The sequence below is a fragment of the Triticum dicoccoides genome, chromosome 2A (genome assembly GCF_002162155.2).
Source record: "Triticum dicoccoides isolate Atlit2015 ecotype Zavitan chromosome 2A, WEW_v2.0, whole genome shotgun sequence".
Taxonomy (NCBI): Eukaryota; Viridiplantae; Streptophyta; class Magnoliopsida; order Poales; family Poaceae; genus Triticum; species Triticum dicoccoides.
Genome location: NC_041382.1, coordinates 135,791,456 through 135,805,533, shown reverse-complemented (window position 1 = coordinate 135,805,533; position 14,078 = coordinate 135,791,456). Strand labels below are relative to the sequence as shown.

Sequence of the window (14,078 nt, the reverse complement as noted above, 5' to 3'; positions counted from 1 at the left end):
TTCAATCCAGCATAAAATTTTTGTATAATCATCCACAAATTCAAACCATGTGTAGGGAAATTACGTATCATTAATTTCATCCTCTCCCAAGCTTGTGCAACATGTTCATGATCAAGTTGCTTAAAATTCATAATATCGTTTCTAAGAGAGATGATCTTAGCGGAGGAAAATACTTAGAGATAAAAGCATCTTTGCACTTATTCCAAGAATCAATACTATTTTTAGGCAAAGACGAAAACCAAGCTTTAGCACGATCTCTAAGCGAAAACGGGAATAGCTTCAATTTAAAAATATCATTATCCACATCTTTCTTCTTTTGCATATCATACAAATCAACAAAGTTGTTTAGATGGGTAGCGGCATCTTCACTAGGAAGGCCGGAAAACGGATCTTTCATGACAAGATTCAACAAAGCATCATTAATTTCACAAGATTCAGTATCGGTAAGAGGAGCAATCGGAGTGCTAAGGAAATCATTGTTGTTGGTATTAGTAAAGTCACACAATTTGGTATTATCTTGAGCCATCGTGACAAACAAGTGATCCAACACACGAGCAAACAAGAAGCACATGAAAAAGAGGCGAATGGAAAAGATAGGGCGAATAAAACGGCAAGGGTGAAGTGGGGGAGAGGAAAACGAGAGGCAAATGGCAAATAATGTACTGCGGGAGATAAGGGTTTGTGATGGGTACTTGGTATGTTGACTTTTGCGTAGACTCCCCGGCAACGGCGCCAGAAATCCTTCTTGCCACCTCTTGAGCACTGCGTTGGTTTTCCCTTGAAGAGGAAAGGGTGATGCAGTAAAGCAGCGTAAGTATTTCCCTCAGTTTTTGAGAACCAAGGTATCAATCCAGTAGGAGGCCACGCACGAGTCCCTTGCACCTACACACACAAATAAAATCCTCACAACCAACGCAATAAAAAGGGGTTGTCAATCCCTTCACGGTCACTTACGAAAGTGAGATCTGATAGATATGATAAGATAATATTTTTGGTATTTGTATGATAAAGATGCAAAGTAAAGAAAGCAAAATAAACGGCAAAAGAAATAGCTTGTTGACGGGAGATTAATATGATGGAAAATAGACCCGGGGGCCATAGGTTTCACTAGTGGCTTCTCTCGAGAGCATAAGTATTACGGTGGGTAAACAAATTACTGTTGAGCAATTGACAGAATTGAGCATAGTTATGAGAATATCTAGGTATGATCATGTATATAGGCATCACGTCTGCGACAAGTAGACCGACCCATGCCTGCATCTACTACTATTACTTCACACATCGACCGCTATCTAGCATGCATCTAGAGTATTAAGTTCAAAAGAATGGAGTAACGCTTTAAGTAAGATGACATGATGTAGAGGGATAAACTCATGCAATATGATATAAACCCCATCTTGTTATCCTCGATGGCAACAATACAATACGTGCCTTGCTGCCCCTACTGTCACTGGGAAAGGACACCGCAAGATTGAACCCAAAGCTAAGCACTTCTCCCATTGCAAGAAAGATCAATCTAGTAGGCAACCAAACTGATAATTCGAAGAGACTTGCAAAGATAACCAATCATACATAAAAGAATTCAGAGAAGATTCAAATATTGTTCATAGATAAACTTGATCATAAACCCACAATTCATCGGTCTCAACAAACACACCGCAAAAGAAGATTGCATCGAATAGATCTCCACAAGAGAGGGGGAGAACATTGTATTGAGATCCAAAAAGAGAGAAGAATCCATCTAGCTAACAACTATGGACCCGAAGGTCTGAGGTAAACTACTCACACATCATCGAAGAGGCTATGGTGTTGATGTAGAAGCCCTCCGTGATCGATGCCCCCTCCGGCGCAGCTCCGGAAAAGGCCCCAAGATGGGATCTCACGGGTACAGAAGGTTGCGGCGGTGGAATTAGGTTTTTGGCTCCGTATCTGGTAGTTTGGGGGTACGTAGGTATATATAGGAGGAAGAAGTACGTAGGTGGAGCAACATGGGCCCCACGAGGGTGGAGGGTCCGCCTGGGGGGGTAGGCGCGCCCCTACCTCATGCCTTCCTGGTTGCTTTCTTGACGTAGGGCCCAAGTCCTCTGGATCACGTTCGTTCCAAAAATCACGTTCTCGAAGGTTTCATTCCATTTGGATTCCGTTTGATATTCTTTTTCTGCGAAACTCTAAAATACGCAAAAAACAATAATTCTGGTTAATAGGTTAGTCCCAAAAATAATATAAAAGTGTATAATAAAGCCCAATAATATCCAAAATAGAATATAATATAGCATGGAACAATAAAAAATTATAGATACGTTGGAGACGTATCACTAGGCAAGCCATAGTCAAGTATTCAATGAAGTGAAAGCACGAAGACTATTAGCAGCTAGGCAGTATATGATCAGGATGGAAGATAGTATGAAGCCAATCAGAACAAACAGTCACACAGTAAAGTCAAACAGATAATGCAAGCAGGCAATGACTTCACGAAGATCAACTGTAAGTAAAGAGAAGGAAAAGATAGAACCAGTTGCTTGGTGAAGACAAAGGATTTGTTGGACCAGTTCCAGTTGTTGTGACAACTGTACGTCTGGTTAGGGAGGCTGAGATTCAACTCAGAAGACCGTGTCCTCACCTTATTCCCCTTGAGCTAAGGACACCCAGTCCTCGCCCAATCACTCAGATAAGTCTTCAAGGTAGACTTCCAAACCTTCACAGACTTTGTTCACCGGTGATCCACAATGAATCTTGGATGCTCAGAACGCGATGCCTAACCGGCTGGAGGATTCACAGTCCTCAAGTGTAATAAGTCTTCAGATCACGCGGACAAAAAGACTTCAGTGATGCCAAACACTCTTTGCGCTCTGGGTGTTTTGGGCTTTGTCCTCGCAAGGATTTCTCTCTCAAAGGCTTCGGAGGTGGGTTACTCTCAAACGACAAAAGTTGTGCACTAACTCTGAGGAGCCATTAATTTATGGTGTAGGGGGTGGGCTATTTATAGCCGCTAGGCAACCCGACCTGATTTGTCCGAAATGACCCTTGGGTCACTAAGGAACTGACACATGTTCCAACGGTCAGATTTCAAACACACGCGACAGCTTGACTTGGGCTACAAGTAAAGCTGACTTATCCAGCTCTGGATAAGATTTGCTCTCATTGTCTTCGCTCGAAGACTTAGGATTTGGTTGAGCATCACTTTATTCACTCTTACTTTGTTCACTTGGACCCCACTTAACAGTACAGTGGTTCCTATGACTCAACAAAGAAGAAAATGAAACTACGAAACAACTATGTCTTCGCGCTCCAAAGTCTTCATGCGATGTCTTCTCATGTCATAGTCTTCAATGTGAATATCTTCACATACCACCATTGTCTTCAATGTCTTCACACATTTTTAGGGGTCATCTCCGGTAGGTAAACCAAATCAATGAGGGACTACTACATGTGTTATCCTGCAATTCTCACAAACACATTAGTCCCTCAACCAGGTTTGTCGTCAATACTCCAAAAACCAACTAGGGGTGGCACTAGATGCACTTACAATAATCCACTCGACCACGAAGCATTCCACTCAAAAGACTCAAAGTCACTCGACTGCAACAACTACCACTCGACAGACAGAAGATCTAGAGTCACTCTGCACGGCAACGGTCGGACATTACTTCGTAGACTTAATAGACATTTATGTCACTTGATTGTTAGCGTTACTAGTAACGCCCCCCCTCTTGATGTACCTTAAAACCCTTGTAACATGGGCTGACTGGGGTCTAGGCGCACTCTATATAAGCCACCCCCCTCCACTGGCACAAGGGTTCGCATCCCCTGTAAACATACACACATACATAATCTAGTCGACCGCCTTAGGGCACCGAGATGTAGGGCTGTTACTTCCTACGCGAAGGGCCTGAACTCGTAAAACTCGTGTGTACAACTTCACCATAGCTAGAATATTGCCTCCTCATACCTACCCCCATTCTACTGTCAGTCTTAGATCCACGACAGATACCACTGTTGGGGAACGTAGTAATTTCAAAAATTTCCCTACGCACACGCAAGATCATGGTGATGCATAGAAACGAGAGGGAAGAGTATGATCCACGTATCCTCGTAGACCATAAGCGAAAGCATTATGTGAACGCGGTTGATGTAGTCGAATGTCTTCACGATCCGACCGATCCAAGTACCGAACGCACGACACCTCTGAGTTCAGCACACGTTCAGCTCGATGATGTCCCACGAACTCCGATCCAGCAGAGCTTCACGGGAGAGTTCCGTTAGCAGGACGGCGTGATGACGATGATGATGTTGCTACCGACGCAGGGCTTCGCCTAAGCACCGCTACGATATGATCGAGGTGGATTATGGTGGAGGGGGGCACCACACACGGCTAAGGGATCTATGATCAACTTGTGTGTTCTAGGGTGCCCCCTACCCCCATATATAAAGGAGGAAGGGGGAGGCCGGCCGGCCCCTGTAGGGCGCGCCAGGAGGAGTCCTCCTAGTAGGAGTAGGACTCCCCTTTCCTACTCCTACTAGGAGGTGGAAAGGAAGAGGGAAGGGGAGAAGGAAGGAGAGGGAGGAAAGGAGGAAAGGGGGGCCGGCCCCCTAGTCCAATTCGGTTTGGGCTAGGGGGGCGCCCTACCTCCTATCTTCCACCACTTGGCCCATGAGGCCCAGTACTTCTTCCCCGTATTCCCGTAACTCTCCGGTAAAATACCCGAATCACTCGGAACCTTTCCGATGTCCGAATATAGTCGTCCAATATATCGATATTTACGTCTCGACCATTTCGAGTCTCCTCGTCATGTCCCCGATCTCATCCGGGACTCCGAACTACCTTCGGTACATCAAATCACATAAACTCATAATACCGATCGTCACCGAACGTTAAGCGTGCGGACCCTATGGGTTCGAGAACTATGTAGACATGGCCGAGACATGTCTCCAGTCAATAACCAATAGCGGAACCTGGATGTTCATATTGGCTCCTACATATTCTACGAAGATCTTTATCGGTCAAACCGCATAACAACATACGTTGTTCCCTTTGTCATCGGTATGTTACTTGCCTGAGATTCGATCGTCGGTATCCCAATACCTAGTTCGATCTCGTTACCGGCAAGTCTATTTACTCGTTCCGTAATGCACTATCCCGCAACTAACTCATTAGTTGCATTGCTTGCAAGGCTTATAGTGATGTGCATTACTGAGAGGGCCCAGAGATACCTCTCCGACAATCGGAGTGACAAATTCTAATCTTGATCTATGCCAACTCAACAAGTACCATCGAGACACCTGTAGAGCACATTTATAATCACCCAGTTAGGTTGTGGCGTTTGGTAGCACACAAAGTGTTCCTCCGGTAATCGGGAGTTACATAATCTGATAGTCATAGGAACATGTATAAGTCATGAAGAAAGCAATAACAGTAAACTAAAACGATCAAGTGCTAAGCTAACGGAATGAGTCAAGTCAATCACATCATTCTCCTAATGATGTGACCCCGTTTATCAAATGACAACTCATGTCTATGGTTAGGAAACATAACCATCTTTGATCAACGAGCTAGTCAAGTAGAGGCATACTAGTGACACTATGTTTGTCTATGTATTCACACATGTATTATATTTCCGGTTAATACAATTCTAGCATGAATAATAAACATTTATCATGAAATAAGAAAATAAATAATAACTTTATTATTGCCTCTAGGTCATATTTCCTTCAGCATGTAGTGTCAGAGAATTTAAAACACCAATGGTAGGTTAGGAAGCGAAACTAAAACCAAGATCGGTTTTTAGTTAAAGTCACACTTTTGTGTTTGTTATTGTGCCTTCTATAAAAATGTAAGTCTCACATGAAAGTAGTGTATAAGAACTCATGCATACTTCTCTGTTAATTAATAAAGTTTGGGTGTGCTTCGCTAGAAAAAAAAAAGTAAACAAGATGTACATTTGCCCGCCCCAACATGCGAACCGATTTGGTCCACACCATATGGTGAAACTAGCCCCTGAGCTAGCTAGTTTTGGGAGGTCTAATCCACCGTTGGTATGACCAGGTACACCTCCGAGTTTTAATTTTTTTTCTTTATTAACAAGCGATGTAAGTGTAATTTTAGTTAATAAAGCTAATCATGAAGGTCTTTCCATAAAAATAAAAAAACTAGCCCATACCAAGCAGGCCTTTGTAGGTGCGGATGGTGGGCCACTCACCTGTCTTCAAGTGACAGTTATACCACTAAAAAGGAGAAGACGAGAGTTGGCAGCCCATCCGCCCACCCCTCACAATGCTTCACCTTATACATGTGCTAAGGCTGCCACATAAGCGAAAAATCTGATATGACAAGGTAATTAAGAGAAGATAGATGAGTGTGGTGACTCCAAGAAAAAAACAATGTCATGGGCGTGAACCTAGACAAAACACTTAAATGAGAGAAGCCCACCATTGCATGAAATTTTTTAGTTGCTAAAACATTAAATGAAGGATGCTTATCTATAAGAAGTTAGTATCACCTATGCATTACGGACTTTAATTGCTAAAGAAATTAATGTGCTTAGCACCTCATCTTAGCATCGATACGTTGGAAGTGGCCTAAAATCGGGTCGAGCTCGAGCTCGAGCATGGAAGCGAGGCCATGGTCTGATGCCTCACATCTGCTACGGAGAGGCTTTCTCGCGACGTTGTTCCTGGGCGGCCGTGGATGAAGAGGAGAACGCCGCGGCGGGAGGGAGCCAGGGACGCACATTGACGCCGCCCACCATCGAGGACTTTTCATAGTCTTACAAGAGCCGTACAACTACCCACCCAGATTTAAGGCATGATATTTGTAATTTGAGTTTCTTGCATCAATTATATTAGAGGGGTTCTTTTATAGTTTTTCTGTCAAAAAAAAGAGTCGTACAACTCTCGGCATGTTTCATGGACAGTGGAGAGGCCAAGAAGTACATGGAACAGTCTGCTACAAACCAAATGATCGAGGTGTTTACTTATTACAAACCACGTACACACGCATAGATCAGTCACGCACTTTACATCGCCAACGGATACCAACAACGAAATATGGGCAGCAGGATGGTTGCAAACCTTGCAGCTCCAGCCAACGTAAAAGCACTAGCAGGTGAGGTCGTAATGCCGGGCAAAGCTGCAAACCAGCAATTCTTCTTCTTACCTGAGAAGCATGCGAACTCCACCGAGGCCGGACATGAACGCCAGCGGCACAAATGAAGCGTAGAGAACGCAACGGCGTGCGTGCTCGCTGCCTGCCAAGGCGCCGGACATCCATGCCATCGCAGCGACGGCCTCCGCCAAGCCAGCAGCGCCGGCGGAGACGACGGAGGCGTAGTAGGCGAGCTTGTGGCCGTCGAAGATGCCGGTCGGCGCCTTGTACAGAGCCGCGGCGACCGCCATGCACGCGGTGGTGAAGCCGATGGCGAAGATCAGCCATTCCACTGACCGATGATGGCCCTGCATCCCTGGTCCCGGGTCGAGCTCGCCGACCTCGACGTTGAGCGCCACCTCATCCATTCTTGGACAGATTGCAGTAAACTTGGAGTGGTAAGAAACTGCTTGATTAATTCCCACCATGGGAGCCTGTACCCCGGATATATAACATGAGGCCCCGCTTTAATCAATTGCAGTTTAGTTTGGCGTATGCTACCTTTTGGCGTGTGTATTTGCCAACCGTATGTGTCAGAACGTGAGATCCAAAGATCTACGTACGTACTTCCCCGTCAGTAGACTCAGTACGAGGGAAACTATGCAGAGACAGAGACTATTTGACTGTCCGGCCACCCTCAGGGGTCCTGCCGTGGAGCTATCCGTGGTATGTTCCCACTTCTCGGAAAAACAATGGAGTAATATTTTTGTGTCACCACTCACCACAGATATCACAACGAAGTTCATGAGAAGGTTCCTTTGGTTGGAAGCCGAGGATTGTGGAGTTTCGTATTTTGTACTCCGTCCGCCCTAAATTTTTTATCTTAGATTCGTCTAGATACAGATGTATTTAATACTAAAACGTGACTTGATACATCCGTATTTAGATAAATTTAAGACAAGGATTTTAAGACGAAGGGAGTACTCTAGTAATAACTAACTGGAATGTTGTGGACCGGACCTTGTTTTGACTGTTTAATTCGAAAAAGATTTTTTTTAGGGGAATCCGAAAAAGTTAAATGTATATAAGTTCAATTGGCTAAGACTGTCCGTTTGGTAATATCGTAAGTTAGTACCATGTATATAATATTATGGTATGATACTATCTCCGTAATGTATAGTATCATACGTACATTGCAAGACCTTAATTATTGTCATGTATGACATATAACAAACAATTTTTTTGCGGGCGGAAAAGCATTTCATTAATTGATTATGGTTTTACATTCCTCACTAATGTTAGCGCTAAACAACATAACATTTATTATGATATTGTATCATGATTTATCATTCTTCATTTAATTTTATGTTACCTCTGGCATATATGATACTAGTTATGATACTTCCGCTATAGGAAGCCTAAGCCTGATCATATTTTTTTTTAAAGGGGGAGCAAGCCCCGGCCTCTGCATCAAGCCCCGGCCTCTGCAACAATTTTTTAAAGAACGAACATTTTTTGAATCTTGAGAACATATTTTGAAACGGAGAGAAATTTTGAAAAATTCCGAACAAATTTGGAAGTCCGAACAATTTTTTAAAGCATGAACATTTTTTTGAATCTTGAAAACATATTTTGAAACGGAGAGAAATATTTAAAAATCCCGAACAAATTTGGAAGCGCGAACATTTTTTGAATATGTGAACAAAAAATTGAAATTCAGTACATTTTCTGAATGTCAGAGTTTTGTACTTTTTTGTGTAACGAGAACAAATTTTGAATTTTGAGAACATTTTTCCAAAAACTGAACATTTTTTGGAAACACGAACAAAATTTAAATTTTTGATTTTTTTTAAAGGAAAAGAAGAAAAGAAAAGGAAATAAAAAATAAAATCATAAATATTTTGTAAAACTACAAACATATTCTGAAAAAGAAAAATAAACTTGAAAAAGAAAGTGAAACAAGAAACAAAAAACGAAAAAATGAAAAAGAAACAGAAACGAAAAAAAGAGAAATAAAAAACAATAGAAAGCCAAAAAAGAACCAGAAAGAAACGATACAGGAAAAAAATCCGGTTCAGGGAACCTTCTGGAAGGTTCCCAAAACCGGTTTGGACGCATTATGTATGGGCCGGCCCATTTCTGTCGCTAGCTGCGCTGCCCCCTGTGCGGTCGCTCGACAGTTTGCCGCAGCGAGCGGCGAATAGGATTTTCCCCCAACAACAACACATGTTTTTTTTTTGAGTAACAACAAGAACAACACATTACACACACGTTAGACATCTGCCGTCGAATCCAAGCCCATCTCATCAAGACCGGCCCAACGAGCGGCGCACTACCCCTCCCCTCTCTTCCTTCCGGGCGGCGCGCGCCGCCGTCGCTCGCTCCCACATCGAACCAACCGCCGCACGCGGCCGCGTCAGTGCCGCACCTCTGCCCTAGCCGCCTCTCCCTTCTCCGGGCGGCGCCGGAACTGAAGACGACGACGTCGGCTCGATTCTCCCCAACCAATCTCCGACGATCGCAGCCCGTTTTCTCCGAAATTTCGGGGCCTCGTCGCGCCTCCATCTGCTACCAGGAGGGGCGGCGTCGAGCTCCCCGGGATGTCGTTCCGCGGCCGTGGAGGGAGAGGAGGAGGGAGAGGCGGCCGCGGAGGAAGAGGAGGCAGAGGCTTCGGGGGCGCCAGCTATGACCACCCCGCCAAGCACGCTCCCCATGAGGACTTCCCGGTCAGTCAGCCTCCTCCGCTCCCCACACCTCTCCCCCTTCTCCGTAGTCATCACCTCGACTCGGTCGCCGTGCGGGGTTGGCTGAATTAGTAGGATTCGGGATTCACTTTCTTGGCGCCTCGCCCTTGCAGGAGATCACCCTGCCGGAGATGACCTGCGCCAAGGCGACCAACGAGGAGAAGGCTCTGATACTGTCCACCTTGAAGCTCGATGATTTCATGAGGAATTCTTGCTACTACCTGGAGCCGGATGCCCCCAAGAAAAGTACCACGACTCAACTTGTCATAACTGATATGATATGCTCATTTTCCTCTTGCTGCACAGTATGCTGTATTGCTTTGCTTCTCGATTCTACACTAGTATGTAGCTAGAGGGAGTGTGGGATTTTGCTTCTTTGGAGTAGTTGGCCAGATAATTGGATACAGCAGGGTTATATTGAAGCTTGCCGTTTTTTCAGTTTTCGTATGAATTGACGTATCAGGACTGCTTATGTTACAGAGCAAGCGAGTAACCTCTATTTCTTTCCCTCTAATCTGTGTTTTCCTACTTTCTTTAGCTATGAAAGGCTGGATTTCCAGTGATACATTCCAACCCATTGGCGTATTAACTAGAAGCTCAATAATAAGGGATCCATGAATCCTGATTGTTGATATTTATGGAGAGTTATTTTGTATGCAACTTGATATACTGTTGGCACGGGACACATTTCCTACATCTGTATGGTCTAGAATTAATTTTGTTGTTTGTTTTTCCCATTTTAAATTTGATATTACCACTTGCATCTGTATCTTCGGGGGCTATAAATATAATTAGACTCCTTGCTAGCTCATAGAAACAGTTCAGCATCTTTCCTTGTGAGAATACTCTGGTTTGGTTTCATATCTTCTACAAGTAGCGATTTCTACTTTGTTTCTTTTCTTGAATTCTGTCTGATTACTTTCTTTTTCTGCCTTGGTTTCTTTTCAGAGAATGACGACAAAGAGATCGAAAGATATTCTGATAGGAAGCGTAAAACACAGAGCAAACGGGAAGCTCTTGCATCATACCTCAAACTGATCCCTGCAAATTTTCCTGCAGAACTGCTACATGGTAGTCTTGAAGTACATACCATTTTTTGTTTTCTGCTATGTGGTTGCACCACAATAAACCCTTAATATTATCTCCCTTTCAGGTTCTAAACGAGCACAACCAGTTCAGAAAAAACTTCGGTGGGATAAAGACGCAGGTATGCTATATTTCACAAAATCAAAACATAATTCCCTTGTTGCCTTTTCTGCCGTGAACTTCTGTTTATGCCTATGATATCTTCTTGAATCCTTATTAAGGAAACTGCTTTGTTTGCACCATCCTATTTGTATGTATATTCAAAGTAATGGAACTTAAATGAACACTTCTAGTGTAGATATATTCAGATACTCTGACCCCTTACATGGATCTTGTCATCTTTGTTTGCCAGATAATCAGGCATTTGATATATTCGAGAAACTTGAAGCGAAGCAGAAGGCAAGCCATCATTACCTTTTAGTTTTTTTTAAGCTGCTGCAGTATATCTGGAAGGCATATTTCTATTCAAGATATATTATTACTGGTTTAAAGTCTTACACTCTGTTTGACATTACGGAAATAGGGAGAGGTTATGGCACCATGTTGACTGATATTTGGTAACTGTAGGATGGAGAGGAGAAGACCGAAAAGGAGGGTGATGAGGAGGAGGAGGATGAAGAGGAGGAAGCAGAAGCGGAAGAAAGTTCAGATGACGATTATAATCAGGTTAGTACCATGAAACTTTATGCACTGTGTTTTTCTTCGATGTAGAAAAATGGGTGTTAAAATGTTCATGGTTTTGGCAAAATTGTGTGATGCATGTGTATTCCTTCACATCAACAAATATGAAATGGTTAGACCAGTGATGCATCATTTCTTTGTCTTGCGTATTGTCTAATAGTTTGACTCCCATGGTCTTACTCCGCAGAATATCGAGTTTGATGATGACGATGATGACTGGAACCAGGAGGAGGAAGCACGTAAGTTTCCATTTAATGTTCAATTCATATTACTGCTATGCTACCTCCTTTTCCTTCTGAATCAGTGTTATATGCATTGTAAAGCTTGCTAACAAAAATAATTATTTTCATGTAACAGATGAAGACTGCTATGATTGATGATCGCTAGCTGCTGAAAAGGTTAACCCATTCAACATTTGTTAGGTTTCTTGGTATTCTTCTTCGTTTGTAACTCATTGGGCAATTTTGATGGAAGGTAGTGCGTAATTAGGTAATATCAGATGATTATTCTTCCCGCGTTCAGGAGTTCATTTTGGTCATGGTATTAAGAAATGGAATCCTACGAGAAACTCAGGACCATCTGAATTCTGCAGAGTCCTGTTCTGAATGTTTCTATTGCGGCTGTGCCAGAAAATGCGATTTTATCTGCCCTTTAATTCATAGAGTTGGGTTCACATCCAAAGAAAAAGAAAGAAAATTATGGGACTTGGTTTTCTGTGCATTTCACGGAAGAAACCTGGCAGTTGATGATTTCAAGCTCACATCGTTATGTTTGGCATGTGCTTCGCTCTAGGCCAGGATTCAGAAGTTGAAAGCGTGTTTTGTTCTTTTTCTCCCTAAAAATACATATTCCTTGTGGTGCTTGGATGAGGAAGATGATCATCACATGTGCCATGCAGCTCCTCATACTCGTAGTTCTTCCTCGATCGAACGGCTGTCTGTGGTATGTAAACATTGATGCAGTAGCTAAGAGCAACTCTAACCGATCCCCTCTAATCTCTAATTTAGGCCTCCTTTGGTTCATAGGATAGGAAAATCATAGGAATAGAGAAGTCATAGGAAATGAGATGATATGTATCTCAAATCCTATGAGTAGGAATAGGAAAGGAGATGCCCTTTGATTCACATCATAGGATTTTTTTTCATTGAATCTAGGCTAATATTTATTTTTCTATGAAATGTAAAGGATAGGAAGAATTCCTCAGGAATAGGATTCCCTTCCTACAAACCAAAGGGTCTAAAGGAATTTTTTCTATAGAAATCATATCCTATGAAATTCTTACAAGATTCCTCTAAACAAAGGAGAAGTAAACGACCCGGTATCCTATAGAGGACTACGCTCCTCTAAAAAATGGTAGTTTCTAGCTGATCCCTGATACTTACCAGAGTAAAAACTTTAAACATGAATTCATTTATTTTTGGTCCATTGAGTTAGACTTCACCACTCATCTGATTACATACTCCACCAATTCTTCACTAAGAGAACCAATCCAAAGAAAACTACTACTTCCTCCGTTCCCAAATATTTGTCTTTCTAGCGATTTCAACAAATGACTACATACAAAGTAAAATGAGTGAATCTACACTCTAAAATATGTCTACATACATCCATATATTGTAACCATTTGAAATGTCTAGAAAGACAAATATTTAGGAACGGAGGGAGTAGAAAAATTACACATTTTAATAGAAACACTACTTCCTTAACTGCTCATGTTAATCCGATCAATGCTTTCTCCATCTCTTGATTGACTACATTGTTTCTTTTCCCCATCAGCTTCTCGAGCTTGCACAGTTCTTTCTTCTCTTCCTCTTCAAACTTGAACATTGCATTCTCTATAGCTTCATCTCTAGCAACTAATGCACCAACATCAAGCAAATTTCTTGCTATCAATAGATCAATATATTCTTCCCAATACCAAAATTTGCATCCGTCCTATATACAATTTAAAGCAAACAATGAGTTTCACATTGCGATGAATTTGAAGAACAGCCGTATGAAATGACACTCACTCCGTCCTTTTCGCACTTGAAGAAAACCCATCCGGGGTGTTTCGGCATGCTTGAAACGTGGCGCACCACTAGCCACCAGCAGTGGTCACACTTGATTATCGGCAAAGGCTCGCCAACGAGCTGTTGGGCGAGGGCCGAGCCTGGCCGACGAGCGGACGTTGTTGTGCCGACGGTCGGCCGACATGTGAGATGCGAGCGGTGAGAGGAGGACATACCGAGAGGCAGCGGGTAGAGCTCGAGGTGGATGCCCTGTTCGATCCCCGTCCAATCTCTCCAAAACGCGATTGCGTCGGTGACTAGGTGCGTCGAATCCGGCGACGGCGGCAACAACCGTAGATTTGCCGATCTATAGTCGTCGGTAACGAGAAATCGATCAAATCGAGGTGGGGGACGAGCGCGGCGGGTGCTAGGGGGGTGGGTGTTGCCGGTGGCGTGTGCTGGCGGCGCCGAAGTGGATGCGCCACGAGGTTGGGT

At 43.2% G+C, this 14,078-nt stretch overlaps 2 protein-coding genes across 2 annotated transcripts; one reads left to right on the top strand and one right to left on the bottom strand.

Moving 5' to 3' along the window:
- Window positions 1-9,391: 9,391 nt before the first annotated feature.
- Window positions 9,392-12,204, top strand: LOC119353820 (glutamic acid-rich protein-like). The gene is made up of 8 exons (XM_037620504.1): window positions 9,392-9,807; window positions 9,939-10,071; window positions 10,774-10,896; window positions 10,979-11,032; window positions 11,264-11,310; window positions 11,479-11,577; window positions 11,780-11,831; window positions 11,950-12,204. Exons 1-8 carry the CDS (start codon window positions 9,682-9,684, stop codon window positions 11,967-11,969), a joined length of 654 nt encoding a protein of 217 aa, XP_037476401.1. The 5' UTR covers window positions 9,392-9,681; the 3' UTR covers window positions 11,970-12,204.
- Window positions 12,205-13,022: 818 nt separating this feature from the next.
- On the bottom strand, window positions 13,023-14,019 carry LOC119359167. The gene is made up of 2 exons (XM_037625478.1): window positions 13,605-14,019; window positions 13,023-13,527 (listed from the first exon to the last, which is right to left on the bottom strand). Exons 1-2 carry the CDS (start codon window positions 13,815-13,817, stop codon window positions 13,303-13,305), a joined length of 438 nt encoding a protein of 145 aa, XP_037481375.1. The 5' UTR covers window positions 13,818-14,019; the 3' UTR covers window positions 13,023-13,302.
- Window positions 14,020-14,078: the final 59 nt, after the last annotated feature.

Coding starts and splice junctions, on each gene's coding strand:
- LOC119353820 (XM_037620504.1), top strand. CDS start 9,682: ATGTCGTTCCGCGGCCGTGGAGGGAGAGGAGGAGGGAGAGGCGGCCGC. Junction 9,808..9,938: donor CTCCCCATGAGGACTTCCCG/GTCAGTCAGCCT, acceptor TCGCCCTTGCAG/GAGATCACCCTGCCGGAGAT. Junction 11,832..11,949: donor GAACCAGGAGGAGGAAGCAC/GTAAGTTTCCAT, acceptor TTCATGTAACAG/ATGAAGACTGCTATGATTGA.
- LOC119359167 (XM_037625478.1), bottom strand. CDS start 13,817: ATGTCCTCCTCTCACCGCTCGCATCTCACATGTCGGCCGACCGTCGGC. Junction 13,528..13,604: donor TCAAGTGCGAAAAGGACGGA/GTGAGTGTCATT, acceptor AATTGTATATAG/GACGGATGCAAATTTTGGTA.